Here is a 24,234-nt window from a genome sequence, read left to right as displayed (position 1 = left end):
CACGCACAAGGAGGTGGTGGCCAAACCCAGATTGAAACCAGGCCCCTCTGAGATAAAGCAGTTAGGGCAGAATGTTAACAGTTGGTGAGCACAGGTTAGGGGTCTAGCGTGTTCATGTTCTCTTCTTTCAGCTTTTCTATATGTTTGAAAAGTTTTGTAAAAAAAAAAAAAAAAATAGAAATAAGAACTAGGTCTAACTCCAAAGCTGGAGGGAGCTCTTTTCTTCCCCAGTATGCCATGCTCTGTCACTAACCTAAGTGACATTAAGTCACTCACCATCCCCTCTGAGCCTGACTTAGACCATCAGAAAAAACAGGATTGGATTAGACCACCACCAAGGTTCTCTAACTTAGCAGCAATCTTGCCGGGGCAACATGTAGCTTTAGGTTGCTAGGCTACACTAAGAGACAGGGCTTCCACCTGCCCAGCACTCAGGAAGGCCGCCATGGGTCTCCAGTAACAGCAGCTCGCAGGCAGTTTCTAATCTCTGGGAGGTAGTCACTGAGGCTGCCCTGTCGCACTGCCTGCTGCTCCATCCACTGTGTGGAATCATTGCAAAAGGAAACACCTTCTTCTGCCAAGGCTTTGGGTGGGGCTACAAAAACTGTTCATGACAACACTGAATCAGCACACGCATTTGGGTCAAGTTCACAGAGCAGACTGGAAGAGGGCCCTGGTTGAAAAGAAGCCTCCTGCTGAGGCCTCTTCAGTCCTGAAGGGAAAGGAATCAGAATGCCCAAATCCATACCAGAGATTGGAGGCAGGGGAATAAAGGCACTATGTTCAAATGAGGGGCAGCTTCCTCTTCCAAGTGATGGAGCTCAGATTCGAGTTCAAAAAAGCACAACTAACTTTATGGGCTTTGTCACCCCAAAGAGGTACTACAAGTTCAAAACTGATTTTTTAAGAGTTGCAAATGAATGATGTGAAAACAGGCTCTTTGGGAGGCAAGTCTAAACTACTGAGGTTATGGTGCCAAGGCCAATGCGGTTCTCCAAAAATGCATACGACAGAGCCTGTCAGATTCCTGGGGCTGGCGCAATCATGGATCTGACTCAGTGTGACATTTATGGCCATCAAGAATCAACATCTTTTCTTCTAACATTGTTATTTTGTTGCCTGAATCCCCAGGGTCAAAATAAGAATCCTTGGCTGGCTTCTGAAAGCACTGTAACTGCTTTGTTTATTTCTGATAATATGTGGTTTCTTCTCCTCTCCATGGGCAAGTACACTGAGAATTCTGATGCTATTTCCTTTCAAGATAGGAAATGCTACTCCAGGCATAGCTGGGGGGATGGCAGCAGTCATGTGGGACCTGGTGACATAAGCCACCCCCTCAGTTCTTCCTAAGATCACACTTTGGTTTTTCACACAACATATATTTATTCAGAAAAAATTTGCAATAAATTATAATAAAAAAGATGACACGAAATACAGAATCCCACTAGCAGCTTTGCTTAGTGACCAAGACATTTTGGGGAAATATAACAAACCATTCATTACAGGATAAAAATTAGGAAACAGTGAAAAGGAGACTAATGCAACATCATCACAAGGGGTTAAACCATTTCTTCCCTAAAACGATAGCTGCAGAGTCTTTCCTTACCAGCTGGATCTAAACTCCTTACTTCAGAGGCGCTAGGAAATAGCACATTAGAGGTACCTAGGGGTTAGAGAGTGGGGTGCTGGAGTAGGCAGGGAAACAGATTTCTTATGTCTGCTCTGTTTCTGATCTCCCGTCCCGAGAGATTGTCTAAAACCCTTGACCCTGTGTACATCCCAGGACCAGAGGTGGACAGAAGGTGGAGGCAATGAAGCAACCGAGTGCACCTGCCTTAGAGAGCAAGCCGGACGCTGCCCACGGTCCCCACCAACCACAGCCCTGACCACATGAAGGCCCCAGGTGGTAGCTGACTGGGAAATGTGTCTAGGACAGGCACTTCCCTGTCTTTGTGTGACCACCTTGCCCCAGCGTCTATCTATCACCTGCCTCTCCTCAGATCCCTTTCTGACCTAGTGGACATGACAAAAGGGTTGTGCTCAGTCGGCCAGTAACTGAGTTCAGCACCCAGCCCCTGACTGACCAGGTCTGCAGCTATTTGGTACCAATAACTTGACTCCTACTTCCATAATTCCCAGTCAGGAAAGGCTTTAGGCAGAATATCACAGGATACATACCTTTTCTTCCCCCAAAGAACTCAATGCATGGGAGACAGGGGAGTTGAAGAACCACTCAATGGCAGTGCTTTCCTGGCTCTCTGCTTCAATGCTCTAGAAGAGTCAGGAGTCAATGCCTAAGACCTTGCACACAGCCTATACACACGGCTCTGGGGTTTCCATGTGAACATGTGACAATGAGTCAACTCAGGGTGGTTTTAATGAAAGAAAACCAGGAGGAAGTCAATTACATCAGGCAGTTTTGCAGTCAGTGGCTGGTTTGCCAACCAACATAGATTAATTTTTTTTAAAAGGGCTGCCCCACAGGAGCTTGGGTAAATGACAAGCTCAGAGGGTTGTCTTGGGAGCTAGAGAAGGTGCTTGCTTTGTCCCACTGCACAGTCTCTTTCACGCAGCACTGGACAGGTGACTGGGAGCTGAGGGCAGCTGGCTGCAGGGCCCCAGTCAGTCCTGATGTGGGAGGGGGTGATGGTACATCAGGAGAGCAGAGAGGGGATTCTCGGGGTTATCCTTAATTCCCCTGCTGGGGGAAGGAACAGTTTCTGTAGAGAGGGCCACTTGGGGTGCAGCCTCCCTTTTTGACTGTGGTACAAGCGTTGCTCTGGAGGTGGATTTCTAAGTGGGGTATGGGCCCCACAGACACCCAGGGTTGGTTTTTGTGTACAATTTGCATAAGAACCAAAAGGGATGGTAGGAAGCAGGACCTGTCGAACATGAATACTCTCACTCCTGAAACATTCAAGAGTGCTTCCACTCTGTGATTCTCTCACATCAATGAGACGTCATCTCTAATAGTCCCTAATGTTCTGCTACTAAGTGTGGTCTGAGACAAGAGAATATGCTTCTACTCATCACAGATCCATAAAAGGCCAATGTTAGGGAGGGACACAGATACCATTGTGGTAGGAATGCACAGATGCATGTAAAAGCCACATGGAGATGGTTAACTCATTGTTGGAGATACCCAAGGAGTCACAGCCTCACTGACTTTCTTTGACATGGTAGTATTAGTGGAGTAGAGCACAAAGGGATGATACAGGGAGGCGGTAGGGCCAAAGTGCTTTAGACCAAGGACTGCGGACAAGTCTGAGCTACGGCAAGTAGTGCTTGTGGGCCTAGAAGGGGAACACCTCAGAATCTAGCTCTCAGGTGCTAAGGACAATCATGATGGCTGGGCTGGAGGGCAACACACACATCCCCAGGGAAAGGAGTGTAAATACAGGTCTCTTTGCCTTATGAAGAGAGAACACAAAAACACCAAAATATGGTTAACTTTGGCTTGGCAATATAAGTCTAAAAGTATCTTGCTGCGTAGGATATGGCAAGGGAGGGGTTAAGAGACTCTTTTCCTTTCACACTAGAAACAGAACTATTTCACGCCAACAGCCTCGAAATTCTGCAACGGACCCTTCCTGTGGCATGACTTTTGAAATCATTCTGAAATACTCGAGGCCCAAGATCTTCTGCCTCTAGAACCTCGGAGAGTAGTAAGAGGAAAAGGCTTATCATTAGTCTTCATCACTCCCAAGTAGAAAAGTCAGAAGGAACTGGGTAGCACGCTGGCGGTCACTTGGAGTCTGTCTTGCCATAAGGTTGGGTGGAGGCCTTAGGAGGAGACTAGTGAAGAGAGTAGCTAGAGGGAGAGAGAAAGAAAAGGGGAAAACCCTCAGTCAGACACAACCTAAGCAAAACCTCAGGGATGGGGGCCAGGGGATGAGGGCAGTGGGAGGAAGTGACTGTTACACGCCTGGACACAAAGAAGGGAATACATGTGTCCACCATCCACGGACAATCCTGACCAATGCTCCCATGTGGCCATTCCTAGGAAGTGTTCTTACCGATCATGTTGGCGTTGACATTGTTGTACTCGGAGAATTTTAAGAGTTCTCGAAGGAATGCCATCAAATAACGAAAAACATTTCTATGGCATCCTGGAAGCTGGGAAATCACCTGTATTTTTTTTTAAAAAAAAAAGGGGGGGGTGGGCAGTGAGGATAACAGATGGAGGAAGGGAATAAGAAGAGCTTGCAGCTGCCATGAAAGCAGTTTATAATTCAACCCTTACAGGACCCCTCCCTTATTAACTCATGACCAATACTACCTGTTGAATGGTAACTCACATGGCAGAATGGTCATCCTGTTTGGCCCGTGTCCACTCAATGAGCAGGCCACATTAACACATAGTCATACGCACGCCCTGCCTCAGGTGCAGATGGGTATCAGTCTGGTTTCTCCCAACCTCCCCAGGAAGGTGGCGGTGGCATCTGCCAAGCTGAATGGTTTTCCATGCAATGCCATTTGGCATGGGTGGGAGCACCTCCCGATACTCACTAGTCTGATTCAGAGGTATTCTTAGCTATTGTGCCTCAAAAGCATTTAAAGATTAAAAACAAACACCGAGAAGACAAAAAGAAAGGCTCACGAGTGTCACCCACCCTTCCTGGTCTTGCCGGCCAGAATGCTGCATGTGATCAGTTTTACCAATTTTACCCTGGAGAAGAGGTGTGCACCCTACTCAATGGGCTAACTGGAAGAGGGTGGCAAATATAATAGGAAATAACACAGACTACAGTTGAAGAGTCCCAACTTTCAATGCTGGTGTCCTGCTCTGAACAGATCGAGACCCATCCTAGTACACAGCTGGTTGTCCAGCTGGCTTTGTAAAAATGGTGATTTCTCTGTGGGAGAACTTGCCTCAAACACATTCTCAGAGCAACAAGACTCACCTGTCGGCAGATGCGGGGATCCTGAGCAGAGTCGAGGCATCGCTGATAGAGCTCATAACAGATGACAGGTTCCGGCAGGGCTTCTAGGAAAATGAGCAGTGCCTCAGCCACTGAGTGGTTACTGCCAGCTGGATGGCCTTCTGTCAAGGGAAAGAGGCTCCAGGAGAAAGGCCACACTTAGATGCAATGTGCTCCCTCCCTCAAGCTCCCTCAGGGGTGGTTTTCTTCCTCTTAATTCAGGGCACCCCGATCCTAATTGGGGTTTGATATTTTAGTGGTCCAGGTATGCTGCAGCTGAGTTGTTAGAGGAGTGATCGAACACCCTTGGGAGGTTTGGCCTGACTCGAGAGTCAAGGGAACGTGGCCTGCAGAATGACAGTTCACACTGGAAACTCATCACCAAGGTTTCCCATCCTCCTCCCTGTGGTGTGGTGGCAGGAGTGATCACTGGCCTAAAGCAGAGCAGCACCACGGCTGTAGGTTATACGTCCCATGCCAATTACAATTCATGGTTATCTACCCTTTGATTCCTTTTCATAAGTGTCTCATACAGAGAAAGCGTGAAAGTTCCTAAAGGGAATTGAAAACTGTACAGTCAAAAGACAGTTACAAATAAAATAAATATGGAAAACACAAAAATCACACGCAGGTGGGAAGAAGAGATTGAGCGAGTGCACATCCAGCTTCCTAAGCCTTTGTCGAAAAGGATACGGATTGTCTTGGGAATGCTGGTGTCCAGACAATCAATGATCTGCTGTAACTCCTCCTGCATTCCAGGGGTTTGGAACAGATCCTCCTACCAAAGAGGTTACAATGAATGGAAAAACACAAAATGACCAGCCCTAAGGTTCTGATGATTACCCAGGGATCAGGAGAGCAGCAGGAAGTGAGGGGAAGGAAGAGGCATCATCCATGATGAGGAACAGAGGTGTGACAATTATATCATCTCTATAATCCGTGTGAAATTTTCTTTCAAACTGGGAGCTTATTGTCAAAGGTTTCAGTCTGCACCTGACAGGGCAGGGGACTGGATGACTTGACGGGGACATCAGGCATTCCCACTTCCAGGCTCCTGACAGGTACAGAAGGTGGAGTCCAAACAGGGGACCATATCCAAATATCGACACACAGACTGCTAGGGCAGGAGTCAAGGGTATGTCCGCATCAAACCTTGCTTTCAAGTTCTGTTACTTTTCAGTAGTAAGACATTATATTTCAATGTAGTCCCAAGAAAATTTTCTTTTTTGGGAGGATGGGTTGGGGATGGTAGGTATTTTAGATGGGACTGAAAAGTAAGGACAAACTTTAAAAATGGGATGGAAGTTTGCTTTGGACTTTGAAATCTGTGATGCCAAGGTGACAGCTGAAGCAGGTGCTCCAGACTCAGGTGCTGAGTGGTCCAGGGGAAAGCGTGTGTGGCCAGGGGACAGGGGAGCTCACTTGGGCCCTACTCTGCCACTACACTTATGCCATGGTCTTAGGTAAATCCCCGAGCCTGCCTGCTTCAGCTCTCACAGTTATACATGGGAATACTTCCACTTGCCCAGGTGCTCTCATGTGACAGTGCTGTTCTGCAGAAGTGGCTTGGGAAAGTTAAAAGCACTATCTATACTGACACGAAGTACTATCATTTCCCAGTGGACTCAGGTGCCTTCCAAAGGTGCCCGGAGGCCTGCCCTCACTCACCTGGTGACAGGCGTATCTGAATAAATGGTCTACCAGGAGCCAGATCTCCTTGGGGACCTTAAGAGGTCTCTCACTGGCACCTTCATCCAAGGGAACCATCTGTAGAAGGGATTTCTCCTAATAGATGAAAAAGAGTGAGAGTCAAAAGGGTCTCAATAAAAATTCCTGTGTGAAACCATCTCCTCCACCCCGCCCCCTGCCAAGTTCTGCCTTTGTGGGTATTATCTGATCTTCAGCTCATAAGATTGTTTTTTTCTCACTGGGACGCTCCTGGTCACAAGGCACTCGATATGGATTTCCACAGTTAAATGATCTCTTTTTCTAACAAGACGCTTCACTTAACCGTTAAGCGTTCCTTCTGGGTTTACTATGTTTCTCACGTCGATGCACTGTGCACTGTAAATCCTTTCAAGGATGACACTGAGAACCAGCAATACAGTCACGGTAGAGTCCACACACTACTGGAGACCCACGGACCATTAAGTTACAATTGTCAACAGAGCACCTGGAGAGAGCAGCAGCTACTGAGGTTTTTTTTTTTACTTTAATTTATTCTTCTTTTAGGTCTTACCACAAGTATCAGAGCTTGCATTGTTGATTTAAATGGCATTCTCTGATCCTCAAGAATGAAAGACAATTCACATTAGACCTACATGCATGAATATTTCAGGCTTGATAGAAGATCTAATTTTAAGACACTTAAAACTCAAAGTCCCAAGATCCAAAAATAGTAAACTGAACACAGCATACCAAGAGCCAGAAATACCATGAAAAGTCTAGGCTCTGAGTCCAGAAGTTATTCTTTATAGTAACAGTTCAGCGAAGAGTTCTCAGGCCTTTGACTCCATTCACCTAACTTTCTACTCTCTCTTAGATTCTCCTGAAGGAACCTCAGAGGAAAACCCAGAAGCGACATAAGTTAGATCAGTAACTAAATCTGAACTGGAAAATGGGGAATAAACTCAATGATTTCATGTTTATACAGTCAAATATAAAATATATCACAAAGATTTCTGAAATAGGTTAAAAGGCATCTGAAGGCAGCCTTCATACAAAATCCAGTGCAGAAAATGGTGACAAGTTTTTGGCATCTTCCACCTCCTCCTACACCTCTGGCTTAAGGTCACATATTATATATACTCAAACTTAGGAAGTGCTGTAAATTTGATCCACAACCCTTAGCTGTGTCACTTGAAGGGAAAGAAGAGAAGTATTTCACTACTTTCAGAGAGCGTGTACACTAGAACAGACAGAGGGCTAAGAAGAGCATTCTGTTCTTCAACATGCACGGGTGACCTTTTAAAGCCGCTGTGCCTTTCTACGGGCATCAGGAAGAGAAGGGAGCATGACAGTTGGTGAGCATTTAAAATCTATCTTCTTCACATTCATTTTGTTTCCTTTCTTTCCCTGGGAATCTATCACTTTATATTCACATCTCCGAGAGCTGCCAGACCTCCAATCATGGCTCATCCATTAACTTCTTTCCACTTGCAAGTATTAAATCCAGGCATCCACATGATACCTGAGCCAAAACACTGTCCATAATGCACTCTGCTCACTTTCTGGACCAAATGCAACACATGTACAGATTCTTCAGCAGAATAAATTATTCAGCACCAATTCATGTAGTTTTTAAAAAATCTGACATCCAATTAGCACTTTGCCTGTACTAAGGCATTAAGGCAACACGAGGCACTGTTCAAGATGAAAAGACACATGGCCTGCTATTAACAGGAAAGGATTGGGAAGCAGAGCCGTCTCAATCCTTAGTGGTTTAAAAAGGTTAATAAAATGCCACCAGGTTACATACACCATCCACTATCCATTTTCAAATTCATGTGTGCTAATATGAAATGTCATGCTTGTTGTCTCTTAAGTCTAGAGAAAGATTACGCCCAAGAAACAAACTTTAAAAAAAGTCCACAAATGATCCTGAACTCTAATTTTTCAAAGAGAAACCAGGCATGCTGTGTCTTCTTTCAATGGGAGACATTCAGTGCTTGATAAGTCCACACTCTGTAACCTTCGTGATATTAACTGAAGCACAAAAACAGTATGCCGTGCCTACCATCAAAACACATTAAACTCCACCAAATGGGGAGGTCACATTAGATACTGTGTGAAAGTGTTTTAAGAATGGTTTTCAAGCCCATGTTTCTCTATTAGATGACCCTCTGTGGAGCTGGGCACCCTCCAGCTTGAGGATGGAAAGGTGGCAAAGGACCATAGAAGGAGTGCTCACTTGGTTCCTGCACTGGATATGCAGGAGACCCAGGTTCTAGTCCCCTGTGCCCCACACCCTTGATGTCAGGAGCAGGATGACTTCAGCGAGGATCTCAACCTTCCTGGGTTGTCTATTAGAATGGAGATGACATCTTACCCTGTCTGAAGGCAGGGAACTCTACCACATGATCCCTATGATCTCATTCAGGTCTAGGATTCTATTCAATGCTCTATTCTTGACCACATCTGTGTATTCTTTTGGTAATTACTCTTATCACTTTCCCCAAATCACTCTTAACGCAACAGAAATTCACTTCTGCTTTTACTATCATTGAAAATGGAGAATGGCTAAGCGGTACCCTCCTCTATCTTATGAGCTTTCATATACATTGAGACAGATCTTCAGTTACTTCTCATTTCAAAAAACAGTAATCTGGAACTTTGGGTCCTATTGCTTTCATGTTCTGGGTCTCAACGATTTGGCAGGTGTAATAAGTATCTTTCCTGTACTTTAGACACACTTAAACACAGCTGGCAGAATTTGGGGGAATTCTCATGGAGTCAGAGATCTCTGATATGGGAAAGCTGAGGGATAAATTCCAAGGACCATGGTTAAATGTTAACCAAGTACAGGGAAATGCATAATCACCAATGGATTGCATTACCTTTTCTAGGAAGCTGTCTTCTTCCTGAGAGCGGAGCAGGAAAAGAAAGTCATTGACAGATAGAAAATGATTAGAATTAATTTACAGAATTAGAAACAGATCAGTATTATTAGAATGCACTAGCTTACTAGATACATGTATTTTAAACAGCTTTAAATTCTTCAAATAAATTCTGTTGAAAATGGAACACATTCTCACATACAAATTTCTTGATTATGCATATTCAATTTTGGGCAGTTTGTTGAGACTGTCGCTTAAGAAACATACGTGTGCAGTCCTAGACTCTGGTGTCCATTTGCAGATGACAGCTGACCAGCCAAACGCCCACTGGGGTTTCCTCTTCCTGTGCTGCTGGGCGGCATCTCGCTCACCCTAGTGCCACTTCAACGGAAGACTGTGTTTGTGAGCCCAAGAGCAGCCATGCAGAAGGAGACGGTGAGCATCTCTCCTCTCCGCTGCCGTGCCTCTCAGCCTAGCGATCGGGCTCTCTCACTCCTTTCCCCTGCCTGGTACCCTCTCCCCTCCTCAAGGGCCATTAGAGTCCCCAAGTATGAAGTCTCTCTGAAATACAAATTCATTTCATTCCAGACCTTTGTGGACCATAAGATCCATCATTATCCCCTAGTGTGTTTTCCTATAGGGCATAACAGAAAAAAAGAGAAGCAAGGAAGAGGGAAGAAGGTATCTTTTTAATCATCTTTGTGTTTCACCATTATTACCATCTAACAAAGACAACAGCAACAATAACTACTGCCACCACTTAAGGGGTATCTGCCATGTAGCAGTAACTGCAACGGGCTCATATACAGTGCCATTTAGTCTCTGCACAAATGCAAAGTAGATACTATTCCCATTTTACAGATGAGGAAACTGAGGCTCTGGGAGATTAAATTATTTGCCCACGGCCACACTCTTAGGTATTAAGTGGCAGAATCAGGATTAGAACGCAAGTCTGACTGACTCCACAGTCATGACCACTATGTTCCCTTAGGTAACTCAGAAAAGGATAAACTGACTGCTTCCTAGACAGAGAGGCGGAGGAAATCTTTGAGAATGTAGTCTATTCTCTGGCAGGCTAAAGACAGTTACAAGGCAGCAGGGTTAGTGGAAAGAGTACAGGCGTGGGTGTCAGGCAGTCCTGGGTATGAATCTTCATTCTACCTCTTATTCATTTTGTATGGACTGCAGGCAAGCTACTGAACTTCACAGAGCCTCAGTTTTTCCATCTCTAACCAGAGACAACAACATTTATCTCACAGGCACCCAGAAGTGGCCTAAAACTCAGAGTAGGGGAGGGAGGTAGAGGGCGTGCAGTGGTGGTGCAAAAGGCCGGCAGCAGGCCAGGTCTCTCAAAGCTCCCTGCACCTCCCCAACAATTCCCAACCCTGTCAGGGGCCACCAAGAATCTGAATAGAAATCCCATGCCTCGGTCTGAGAGTGAAAGGAGAAATCCTGATCTCACCATCAGAAATGTGCAGGAGGTTGGGGGTGGGGAAGTATGTGTTCCCTGACACTCCAACTAGTAGTGCTGAGTGCATCTGTCCCACATGACTGTTCCATATGATGGGTAGAGTTTTTAGTATTATTAGCTACATTATGAGTTAAACATACTTTTGTAGCATAGATACAATGAAATATCATATATAGAATGAAACAGAAGTAATCAGAATAACAGTGCTTTATAAAGGATACAAAATTTATAGTATTGTAATTATAATACTTTGGAAGTTAATTCTGAGGGCCAAACGTCTAAGTTAACTCAATTTTGGAGTACAATCTTTTTTAAAATTTAGAGCTACTTATTAACAAGCAGAGAATCTTCCTGACAGACTTCTCTATTTTCCCTCCCATGAATATGTGCCATATGATGTGATAAGTAAAACCAGGCAGAGTTTTTATATACTAATCTGCCAAACCATCAAAAAGGTCTTCTTTGAGCACTGACTGTCTACCAGTGCAAGACACTGAGCTAAATGTCTTTGAGGGGTGGTGGTGTGGGGCAGGTATGAAAACTGAGGCTACACAGAGGGGAAAGACATGGTTTTTGACCTGGGTTTGCAACTGAGTTGGGGTAAAGAGGCCCAGAATTTATGGCCTGGCGTTATTGTAATTCACCAATCTGAGTTCTCAATAAATGGTAAAAATAAATGAACAAAAAATCAGGGGTACAAAGAAAGAAGTCCAACTAGCCCTTAAAAGAGTCACAGGATTTTAAAGGGTAGAGACGAGGTGGGGACATTACAAGTGGTGGGGGGGCAGAAAGAAACAAAGGTGGTGAGATTAAGAAAAAGTCGGTAATATGGTTCCTGGGGGAGGATAAAGGGGGAATGAAAAAACTATCAGGAAATAAATCTAAAAAGGTATGTTGAAGTCAGACTCTGCAGGGCCTTGAATGACAGGTAAAGCAATTTGGATTGTATTCAGCAGGTGTGGGGGAGCCAAAGGTCTGCCTTTAAGCAAGGAAACGATAGGCCCCATAGCTGTATTACAAAAAGATCAGTCTGACAGCCCTGAAGAAGGCAAATGCAAGGTTAGGGAAATAGAGGCAGAGGGAATCATTAGAAGGCTAAGGAGGTAGATCAAGTGGGAGAGAGTATGCACCTCACCTAATAATGGGAACATAATATTTTTTTTAAAAAATGAATGGATACAAGAGACTCAACATGAGTCAGCCATGATATTTATATGTTTATTTTATAAGCAAAGTAATATCTTAAGTTAATAAAAAAGGCGAAATATATGAAGCAGTTATAGCATTCTGTATACTATTAAAAAATGAAAGTGCAAAAAAAAAAAAAAAAGGTCTCTGGTATTGGTGGAGGTGCAGCAGACTTAACATTGATAGTTTATTCCTCTGGCTTCAGGCAGAAAGTGGGTGTAACTTATACTTATTCAACTCTAGGTTCAACTCTGAAAATAGAAACATCACTTAGCCCCCACTAAAAAAAAGCATTCTCCTAAGGCAGGCCTACCCTTGCTGCTAATCACTTAGTTCATCTGACTTGATTACTGGCTGCAAAAGGTTACATGTTGATCATATTATGATCAATGTTATGTGGCAGCCAAGCCTGGATGGGAGGGGAGTTTGAGGGAGAATGGATACATGTATATGTATGGTTGAGTCCCTTCCCTGTTCACCTGAAACTATCACAACATCATCAATGGGCTATACCCTATACAAAATAAAAAGTTCAAAAAAAAAAAAGGGAAAAGAGCCCAGGAGTCCCCAGCAGGAACACTGGCTTATCACAAATACACTGCAAATCATTCTTCACCCCAGCATTCAGCCTTAGAGAAAATTTCCCAGTAATAAATGCAATGAAAATTATGTAAAAAAGTCATTTAGAGGCAGATTCAAATTTAAAAAGCAGAAAACTGAACAGATATTGAAGTTCTAGAAAGGATTCATTCATGTGAAATCTAAAAAGAAACACAAACCTTAAACTTCACAGGGTAAGAAATGGGTCATTAGGTCAGGAAGACAAAACAAACATCTACCGAAGAGATCACTGGAAACAAATTAATTACCAAATTGTTATTCATGCTATTTCAGATTTCTGATATCGTTCTGTTAATAGACATGTGATGTGCTTAGTCGCTCAGTCGTGTCCGACTCTTTGCAACCTCATGGACTGTAGCCTGCCAGGTTCCTCTGTCCATGGGGATTCTCCAGGCAAGAATACTGGAGTGGGTTGCCATGCCCTCCTCCAGGGGATCTTCCCAACCCAGGGATCAAACCCAGGTCTCCTGCATTGCAGGTGGATTCTTTACCATCTGAGTGACCAGAAAAGCCCTTAATAGACATGTCCCCAAGCAAATACAGCTGGTTCCCTCATCCCTCAACTTTTTCCATCTCTGTATTTACAAGCCAAACCTTTAGCTAAATCTGATGGGTTCAGGCCTACTCTCCTTTTCCACTAGTCCAATCTACATGTAAACTAGAATGCCCCTCCAAATGTGTCTGTTTATAACCACCTACTAATGCGACCATTTACAACCACATACTACTCATCGAAGACTTCTGATGGGTCTAGATGCCCTCTGGCTCCAGTATAAACTCATGTGTTGACTTCAAGACTCTCCATCCCCCACTCCCACCCTATCTAGGCAGCTTCACACACCAAAATAGGCTGATTCTGAGACTGATTTTCACAGAAATTAGCTCATCAATCAATAAGCTTTTACAGCATATAAGGGCTTGAGTGAGCAGCACAGGAAAGGAATCTATTTGTTAGTATAAATTACAAGTTCCACATTCTAAATGACTCATTTTAAATAACTTTCTAAAATACTGACTTACCAAACACACTGGACATGGGTCAGTAAAGGAAGTTAAGTTTAGATGATCTCTAACCAAACTTCCTATTAACCTTGGTTTAGAATTTAGCCATATTATAAATACAAGTAAACTTTCATCACCACTGAATTATAGGAACCCAATAAACTCTCTAATACTTTGTATTCAATATACAATGAATACATATTGACGAGTATATGCTACTTAATAAACCAGAAAAATCTACCTTAATTCTGGAAAAGAATAAAGATAATTACAAAGAGATCATCCTGTTTGTCACCTGTGCTAATCCTAATAGCTCTAGTAGCAGCAAAGTCACTATCAGGGAGAATGAAAAGGATTTACACCAGTTACTTTATTCTGCACTTGTGGGGAAGAGCATGTAGCAGAAGGATCTTGGTGAAAACAGCACAGGAAAGTCAACACAGGCACTGAACTCATTTCTGGTTTCACTCAAATTTTAGAGTAAATAATACAAAAAAGGACAATGGGTACCATCTCATGGGATTTGAACTATCATCTTGGGTCTTGGAACAAGCATGAACAAACAAACTGAAGCATTTCAGATGGTCAAAATCAAGCCAAAACAGCATGGGAAGGTATTACAAATGGGGTATGATAATCTTAGATTTCTTGTTTGTTTCCTCACACTAATATGGATAATTTCTTCATCAATGAGATCCAGGAATTTAATAATAATTAAATGCAAAGGGCTGTGAAAAGAATCGGGACCCTAAATCCTACAAAATTAAAGCTTTAAACAGAGTAAATTGTGACCACACAAACACAATTTAAGAAGAGCTCAAATGATCAGGGTTTTATTTAAAAAACAAACTCTGAATCATGTGTGCACAAAAAGAAGGAAAAAGGCTTTCTACAGAGCCATTAACTCCACTAAAGACTTTGGCTACTTCCTATTCATGGTCAAATGTGGCTGAATTACCTGATAATATCTTAAAGAAACTTTCCTTAATGCTGCTTAAGTCTCCTTCCCATCCCTTTAATTAAGATGGGACAATTAGAGTAAAGGGTAGTATAGTGCCTGAACTAACTCTGAGCAAAAGGTTCCAGTTAGAGGGAGTACAAAAGGATAAGTTTAAAAAATCATTAAGAGGAAACAATCAGACAAATTTTTAAAATGGCAGGCCCTTGACTGGACAGTTGTCTTGGATTCTTAAAAAGCCAACGTCATCAAAAGAAAAAAAGGGAAGAACTGTTCTCTAGAAGAGACTGCAGAGACCTCACCAAATGTACTGCCTGAATCTGAATTGGATCTTGGCTTTACAAAGCTATGAGAGGAATTATTGGGACAAGTGGAAAAATCTGAATATTGACTGGCTAGTTTTCTTAGGTGTCATTATAATGGCATTGTGCTGATATAGAAAGTGTCCTTTTTCTCAAGAAGCAGGTCAAAAAGTCTACAAGCAATAAATGCTGGAGAGGGTGTGGAGAAAAGGGAACCCTCTTACACTGTTGGTGGGAATGCAAATTAGTACAGCCACTATGGAAAACAGTGTGGAGATTCCTTAAAAAGCTGGAAATAGAACTGCCATATGACCCAGCAATCCCACTTCTAGGCATACACACTGAGGAAACCAGATCTGAAAGAGACACGTGCACCCCAATGTTCATCGCAGCACTGTTTATAATAGCCAGGACATGGAAGCAACCTAGATGCCCATCAGCAGACGAATGGATGAGGAAGCTGTGGGACATATACACCATGGAATATTACTCAGCCATTAAAAAGAATTCATTTGAATCAGTTCTAATGAGATGGATGAAACTGGAGCCCATTATACAGAGCGAAGTAAGCCAGAAAGATAAAGACCATTACAGTATACTAACACATATATATGGAATTTAGAAAGATGGTAACAGAAAAAGAGACTCAGATGTATAGAACAGACTTGTGGACTCTGTGGGAGAAGGCGAGGGTGGGATGTTTCAAGAGAACAGCATCGAAACATGTATATCTAGGGTGAAACAGATCACCAGCCCAGGTTGGGTGCATGAGACAAGTGCTCGGGCCTGGTGCACAGGGAAGACCCAGAGGGATCGGGTGGAGAGGGAGGTGGGAGGGGGGAACGGGATGGGGAATACATGTAAATCCATGGCTAATTCATTTCAATGTATGACAAAAACCACTGCAATGCTGTAAAGTAATTAGCCTCCAACTAATAAAAATAAATGGAAAAAAAACAAAAAACAAAACAAAACAGAACAAAACAAAAAAAAAAAAAGGAAGCAGGTCAAAGTGTACACTGGGAAGTGACACATCACCACTTAGTTTTGAACAACATAGCAAAAAAAAGGTATATGTCGGTATACGTGTGTAAAGCATGTGGGTATTGTCTACTGCACCATTCTTTCAATTCTTCTGCACATGTGCCAGTTTCATAATAAAAGTTGGGAACAAGAAAGCTGGGAAATGGCGTTTGGGATGGAGGCAAGCTGGTAGGAAAAAGAAAGGGAAACAACTTCATTTAGAACGTATTCTAAAAGGTGAAATAATAAATCTAAAAACACAGGAATATGATGATAGAAGAAAAAAATAAGTATCATGAATAATAATACACTCAGTCATGAGGGCTCTAGGGAAACAAGCATAATTCCAAGAAAGAATGCTGCAAATGAGCTCAAGGGTTTTAATCTGCCATCTGAGTCATCGCTACAACAATTCCATGGCAACAGAATGGATCCTACTCTGACAAGCCAGCAGCCTGCCCGCCGGTCTAGTCCTCCCTGCCAGATGATACAATCACTGCTCCAGCTAAGCCAAAAGGATCAATGTGAATACTGGTGGTAATGATAACATATGGCTGTCACATCATTTAATTTTCTGTGGTAAAAGACCGAGTGTACTTCCCAAAGAGGTCTGCACACAAATACAATATTTTCATTCAGAAGAAAGGTTCTTTTTTTGTTGTTTTTTTAAGTTCTACCAGTTTATTGCTACCAACCCATCTCCCTCCACCCTCCTCATGCATGCATGCTCAGTCATGTAACACCAAGGACTGCAGCCCTCCAGGCTCCTCTGTCCATGGACTTTTCCAGGCAAGAATACTGGAGTGGGTTGCCATTTCCTTCTCCATAGGAGAAAGGTTCTAATAGTTGTTAATAGATAATTTATGTTCCTGAAGATAATAAGCATTTCCTCCATAAGTACATAGCTTGGTGTTGGGAAACGGAAATCCTCTTCTCTTTTCTCCAGTTGAGTCACATTAAACTTGTATCAAACTTCAGTGCACATTATAACCATCTGGGATGCTGACAAAAACACAGATCCCCAGACCCTGCACCCTGAGATTCTGATTCCACTGCCACAGGTGAGTAGGGGGAGGGGCCTGCACTTGGGTAAGGACCCCCGGGGGCTCTGAGGCAGGTACCCTGAGCTTCATTTTGGTCTCGGCTCCAACGAACAGCCAAGAACAGCCAAGTTTGACGTGGATCAGATATGATACAGTGAGAAGTTCTGGACTGGGAGTGAGAAAATCTGGGTAACAGATTCATCACTAACTTATTCCACTTTGGGCAGGTTATTGTTTCTGTGCCTCAGTTTTCTCGTAAGTTTGATGAGGATAATATTGCCCTACCCCTCACTGGACCTCATGTACATGTTAATTTATACAAAAATGACTTGAAAATATGAAGAGTGTGACAATTAAGCATTGCATCTCTGAAAAGGGAGGCTTTAATCTCACTCAGGGAACTTTGTATTATCTATTATAGTCACGACAAGGGTCAATTACAGATTACTCTCTTCTCTTTCCTTTTAGGCTTAATCCAATGAAAGGCAGGCTAGAGTAAAGTGACATTCTTATTCATTGCTTGTGGTCCACCCCCCCACCTCCTCCCACCAGCCCTGCCCAAAGAGAAAGCACAGAGACAAGGAGGACATCACTGAAGCATTGTTAAATTTCCAGCTTAGGGAGATTTACGCCTTACGATGCCTCTTACCAAGTCTATGAGTTTGGTAACAGGAACTTCTCGGATTGGTCTTTTCATTCGGCACAAAGCCTCTAAGGATGTACCAAAACAACTTGGGAGGTAATTTCCACTGATGGTCAAGAAGTAATCTTTGCCTCGATCCAGGTGGAGGACGAGAATATCTTCAATTTTATCCTCCCCTGAGTTCAGGATGGTCACAGAGTCCTTGCTGACATACACATCAAGGGAGATGTCCACAGTCTCATCTGAAATGTAAGAGATGATACACGGTAACTTCCAGTGGAAAAGCAGAAAGGGGATGAGAACCAACAGAAGAACTGTCCTCTAAAAAAATCATCAAGTGATGAAGGAGAGATGGGACACACAAAAAAGGGAGAAACCCCAATATAATGACAGTGAAGGTGAGAGACGTGTGGTTAAAAAACAAGAAGTTAAACAAAGGGAGGGGATGGGAGTCGGGAGGGGATGGGAGTCACGAGGGGATGGTACATCACAAGCAGAGACAATGGTAAAGGGGAAACTCACTTGGCTCCAAGTAGCCCTCACAAGGTTCAGCCCGAAGCCATGGCTTGCAGTACTGGCTGTCATTAAGCTTAGGGATGAAAGAAAAATGGCAGGGAACCTGTCCATTGTTGCTGATCTGGAACTTCTCCTTTTGTAGTTGCCGAAACTTCACATTCTCAAACACAAACTGGGGAATAACAGACAGACACAAACATGCATCACTAGTAGGGGAAGAAAGTCAGTTGGATTATTCCATAGAGAATATGAATAAAGAATAAGGTCATTATTAACCATTATTAACTGCCGATGTATTCGCCAAGCGAGCCAGCTGTCCACCATCCCCTCTCACAATGGCAGAGGAGTGAGGCAGGTCTCACTACTTCTCTAGGTTACTGAGTGTTCCTGGGATCCTGAGAGGATAACCTGACCTCGGATCAGGGCATGTATCCTGTGATCAACTTCTGGTTCCTAAGATATGAATTAACCAGCAAATCTGAAATATTAAATAAGAGCAGCTAACATCTGAGGGCTTACTTTGTGCCCAGTGCTGTTTTAAGGGCTTCGCGTGTATTAACTCAAGTAATCCTCACAACTGTCCCTTTATTCAGAAAAGGAAACTGTGGCTCAGAGAGGGTAGGACAGGTGCCTGCGGTCAGCACAGGGACTGGAACAGAGGCACTCTGCCTTCAGCTCACACAGTATTCACAACTCTGCTAGTTACACAATTTCCCCTGTGCTGACCACTATGGGCAGGAGACAGGTGGCTGCTCACCTCCCTCCGGCTGAGTTCTAAGGAAGGAAGGAAATCATTTTCCATTCTGTCCATGATGCGTACAATATCTTCAAACACTTTCCGGTACCTCCGTTCATCCACAACCTTCACCTGAAAGAAAATGAACCCTCTTTTCAGTCTTGCATGCTCGCAGCTCATAGATTACCTAACAGCTTAAAACCGGTCATTACAGCAATCATTTCAAATAAACTGTGGTGCAAACAACCTCCTCCAACACTTTCTGAAATCTCATTTCATTCACACCTTATAATCTGAAAAAAAAAAAAAAAAAAAAAAAAACCAAACCAGATAGATCCTTATTTAGTTTTCTGTGCTCTCAACTCATATATCTCAAAGAGTCTAACTATCTTTCAAAGGTCAGTAAAACAAACAGAAATTAAATAAACGTTACAGAATCACACACTGCAAGGTAGAGGTAAGGTTAATTGGTTAACTTCTTGGAAAAGTTACACCTTTGTGCTAAGAAGCTTGGCAATAAATATTTAGGAAGAATATTCTTTGCTCCACTGTTAAGTAATTTAGTGGTGGAGAAAATGTGATGACTGTGCTTAAATATTATTTCCACCATTATACAAATTGACAGTGTCAAAACATACCTGTTTCCAACAATGATCATGAAGCACTGAAATAGCAGAAAATAATTACTAAAGCATTTAACTCTATTAGCTGTTATGCACAATGCCAAGAATCATATCAATGCTCAGATTATATGATGATAAAGGTATGTTAGTAAATAGACCCTACAGACATTTTAGAAAACAGCCAATACAAAATGTCCCAGAGTAAAAGCATGACAATAGACAAACAAATCATTCTGACTAACAGATCAAAAAACTCCCATCTGACACAGCATTTTCAGCTTCCTGACACAGCTGTGCCTTTTTTTTTACTGTTAAAACTTTATACAAATCTGGGTCTTCCCAGTGCACCAGGAATACATGTAAATTCATGGCTGATTCATATCAATGTATGACAAAAACCACTACAATATTATAAAGTAATCAGCCTCCAACTAATTAAAAAAAAAACTTTATACAAATCGATGCTCCAAATGAACAAAATTAACATAGCCTTTTCACTTATTAAGATCCTGATTTCTTTTTCAGAATAGAAAACTTTACAAATTCAATTAAAAAAAAAAACAGATTGATGCATGCAGTAGAGGCTGTAAGGAAAGCATGAAAAATAAAGCTGAGCCAAATATCTCAAAGGTTTTTACATATCTGAACCATACTTAGAGAACTGAGGGGTAACCCATCGTTAGGGTAAGAGGAATTTAATACTTCTTAAGTTATTTTTCAACATTTTGCAAGTTTTATTTCAAAAAGTATTCTACATATGTCATCTTATTTTCACAACAACCTGTGAGGTGACCAAAGCAAGGATTACTGTTCTCACTGTTGAGAATCTCGAGGTACAAAGAAATCAACCAAGTTGCTCACTGCCAGTTAACAGCAGAGGTGTTATCTGAACCTCTAGCATAAGACCCTTTCCAAAATACCAGGTATGTGACTTGGGTAGGTCTTAAAAACACAGTGCCTCAGCCCATAGATCAAAATCTCCAGAGGACAGGGTCCATGCATTTTGAAGCTCTTAGGCAATTCTGACACCCACCAAAGTCTGAGAACTAATGCAACAGATCCCATTGCCAAGTGCAGGGGTTGGAACCCCATCTCAGCTTAATCTCAGCCAGCCCACAGCAAGTCTTAAGTTAATTGGCCCCTGAGCACTTGGTCCCTTTGTTAACAGTCACTGATGCGAATGGTGGTAAGAAACATAATGTGGTTCTTAAAGCCTCTAATCATAGCATGCCTAAGAGTACAAAATATGGGGTGGTTACCCAATAAAATCAAAGCTCTTCTCAGAGCATTATCATGATCAAAACCCTTAACGCACATGAAGGGTAACGAAGGGGAAAATGTCACCACAGAATGTCACCACTTGGCACACCCATTTTAGAAAAAGAAATTACCAACAAAATCAGAATTAAGTACAATGAGCTAGATCTTTATATAAAGACATGGATAGCATTTTAGACTATACCACTGAATTAAAAAATAGTAAGTTGTATACCAACACATACAGTATAAGACCATTTATGATATATACACAGCAACACACAAATAATACCATATTGGGTATGGATAAACAGAAAAGCAAATGCAAACATTGAGAACTGTGCCGACCAATATAACAGCCAGTAGCCACATAAGGAAATTTACATTTAAATAACTCCAAATTAAATCAAATCGAAAATTCTGTTCTTTCAGTCACACTTCAAGTGGTCAGTAGCCACCTGCAACTAGTAGCTACTGGATAGATTTAGACAGGACAGGATAGATTTAGAACATTTCCATCATCACAGAAAATCTATTGGAGAGTGCTGATCTAGAAAGAAAAGAAATTCATAAGGGTAGTTGGCCTTGCTAAGGAGTGGGGGCTTGGGCAAAAGTGGGAGTGGAGGCTAGAATGGGTGCTGAAGATCTCAGCTTTACCTGTGAATTTTGCTTATTTTTATTTTAAAGAGAAAACATGTTTGCATCTCTGTGTAATTCAAAAAGTATTAAAAACTAGAAAGGTAGACCTTTATTACAGATACACAAATATACACAGAAAGCATGGAAAAACTGTAAATATCCTGCTGGGAGCTCTGCATTAATATGTATGTGTTAGTCGCTTAGTTGTGTCTGACTCTTTGTGACCCCATTGACCATAGCCTGTCAGGCTCTTCTGTCCATGGGATTCTCCAGGCAAGAATACTGGAGTGAGTAGCCATTCCCTTCTCCAGGGGATCTTCCCAACACAGGAACTGAACCCAGGTCGCCTACCTTGCAGGCGGATTCTTTACCATCTGAGCCAAATTTATCAAAGATACACAAAATACACAGAAAGCATGGAAAACCTGTAAATATCCTTCTGGGAGCTTTGAATTAATATGTATGGAATATTAGAAATATTCTGAGGTTCTGGAAAAAATATACACAGAAAAGCTAAGCATAGCTGATGAAACTAAAAAGGTTAGTGTTTGGGAGGAAGATATTCTTCTAAAAATGGATTAAGAGAACTCAAATGAAGAAAACATGGCAGTCTACAAGTTTAAGCTAGAAATGAAGTGGGCAAAAAGTAGTATCTGAAGGTACATGTACTCAGTAAGTTCTCTGGACCTCTGGAGGCCTTGCAGGGGTAGTGGAAAGATCATCTGTAAGTTTGGGAATTAGACAGGCTTAAGATTTGAATCTCAGCTCTTCTTCTAGCTAAATGCTTTTTAAGAAAGTTTATTAAAACTCACTGGTTTTTCACTTGCTCATCTGTTAAATGAGAAATATTTAACTCAAAGCATTGTTGTGAGGAGCAAATGAGATGTGTATAGATTGCCTAGCACGGTGTCTGCTACATACTAGTTACTACTTGAGAAACACAGACTATTATTACTCATTATTATTTTAAAATATCAAAATGGATGAAAGTCAAGTCATGATTGACTCAGTACAATTTAGAATCTATTCTAAGACCAAGAATTAAATTTCTACATAAAGGAAATGCTCCAAAATCATTCCCCTCTAAGACAGGAGCTGGATAAGACATATTGCTGAGAACCAATCTCAGAAGTCAAAAAAATTTACATATGCACAGAGGAAAGAAATCCATCCTACTGTGCTCTTGGCATGTCTGAACTCATTAATCCTCTGGAGGATATACCATTATCCCCATTTTATAGAGGAAGAAGCTGAAGTACAGGGATGTTGCATAGATTTTCCATGGTTACATTTAGAAAGAGTTTGAGCTGGGATGAGAGTTTAAGCAGCCTAGCTGTAAGGTCCATTCTATCAAGCACTGCCCTGTATAGATTCTGTCAGATTATATGACCTCAGGTCTGGAAAATCTACATGGAATAATCTATATGTATTAGCTGTGCTAAATTAAGTCAACAAGATCCCAGAATATAACCTGTGTACTAATAATACACACCTAGAAAATACTACAGGAAAACAAAAACTTTATTCTGATAACAGAGACAAAACAATTCAAATATTGGCCATTACTTCAGCCCAGGATGCAACAGAGTTAAAGAGAAATTTAAAACCTGTGCTCCTGAGAGGGGAGGAGAGGGTGAGATGTATGGAAAGAGTAACATGGAAACTTACATTACCATATGTAAAATAGATAGCCAATGGGAATTTGCTGTGTGGCTCAGGAAACTCAAACGGGCTCTGTATCAACCTAGAGGGGTGGGATGGGGAGGGAGATGGGAGGGAGGTTCAAAAGAGAGGGGATATATGTATACCTATGGCTGACTCATGTTGAGGTTTGACAGAAAACAACAAAATTCTGTAAAGCAATTATCCTTCAATAAAAAAATAAATTTTAAAAAACAACAACAATAAAAACCCATGCTCCTGGATGGGAAGACTTCAGTATCTTAGTTAGCAGGACTGACAGTATGCCTCTTAGGGTTACATACAGATGATGTATTCTGACCAGTCTGTGCCTCCTTGCTTCTGCTGTCCCCAGACCTCCACCAGGAACCTCTCCCTTTTCACTATCTTTCTGATGCAAAGCTATTCATCATCCTTTAAAACTTGGCTTCAAGCTCTTCTTTATGTATAATAACTTTAGGAGGTGACGGGTGCTACGCAGACATTATGCAGCATGAGAAACATCTGTGTTATTAAAAGGCCATATGGACAGCATTTAGGAGGGTCAAGGGCTCTAACTTCTCAATGTTGCAAACGATTGTTCGGTTATGAACTGAAAACATTTATGGTTCACCAAATTACTGATCCCTAATAATGCCCTAAGAATAGATACTTAACACACAAACAACTGTGTGAACAAACAAGTGTTTACCCCAATATGGAAGAGGGCGCTAACAGGCTTGTGGTCACTGGTTTTTAGTTCCATGTGACTCCGGTAATGAAGTTGATTAACATTAATGCCTCTCCAGAGAATTCGGTCACACCAGGCTGGCACCCGACATTTCCCACTGCAAAAAAAAACAGCAAGGGATTAGAAGGAGAACATACCACACAAGAGTGGAGTATCTACCACACTAGTTCAGACCTGAGTTCAGCCCTCTTATTATCTGCTTTTCCTTTCCTAACGACTTCAACTATTCCCTACTCTATTGCAAGCTCTGTGAAGGGACTGTCTTGTTTGCCACTGAATTCTCAGCCCCTAGCACAAGATCTGATGAAAGCAGGTGCTCAGTCA

The 24,234-nt window shown here is 42.1% G+C and overlaps 1 protein-coding gene across 5 annotated transcripts in view; it reads right to left on the bottom strand.

Moving 5' to 3' along the window:
- Window positions 1-1,358: 1,358 nt before the first annotated feature.
- Window positions 1,359-24,234, bottom strand: part of OCRL (OCRL inositol polyphosphate-5-phosphatase) — a 50,710-nt gene continuing 27,834 nt past the window's right edge. For 4 of the 5 annotated variants that reach the window (XM_020889686.2, XM_020889683.2, XM_020889684.2 and 1 more), the window contains 10 exons: window positions 23,872-24,007; window positions 19,003-19,113; window positions 18,252-18,417; window positions 17,736-17,971; window positions 9,479-9,502; window positions 6,591-6,707; window positions 5,616-5,700; window positions 4,905-5,032; window positions 4,017-4,128; window positions 1,359-3,811 (listed from right to left, as the gene is read on the bottom strand). In XM_020889686.2, coding sequence (XP_020745345.2) covers window positions 3,687-3,811; window positions 4,017-4,128; window positions 4,905-5,032; window positions 5,616-5,700; window positions 6,591-6,707; window positions 9,479-9,502; window positions 17,736-17,971; window positions 18,252-18,417; window positions 19,003-19,113; window positions 23,872-24,007 — 1,240 coding nt within the window. In that variant the 3' untranslated portion in view covers window positions 1,359-3,686. The remainder of the gene's footprint in view (window positions 3,812-4,016; window positions 4,129-4,904; window positions 5,033-5,615; window positions 5,701-6,590; window positions 6,708-9,478; window positions 9,503-17,735; window positions 17,972-18,251; window positions 18,418-19,002; window positions 19,114-23,871; window positions 24,008-24,234) is intronic. The other variant, XM_020889685.2, reaches the window with a different exon arrangement.

The sequence above is a fragment of the Odocoileus virginianus genome, unplaced genomic scaffold (assembly GCF_023699985.2).
Source record: "Odocoileus virginianus isolate 20LAN1187 ecotype Illinois unplaced genomic scaffold, Ovbor_1.2 Unplaced_Scaffold_2, whole genome shotgun sequence".
Lineage (NCBI taxonomy): Eukaryota > Metazoa > Chordata > Mammalia > Artiodactyla > Cervidae > Odocoileus > Odocoileus virginianus.
The sequence above is the reverse complement of the archived record's forward strand: the minus strand, read 5'-3'. Positions and strand labels throughout refer to the sequence as shown.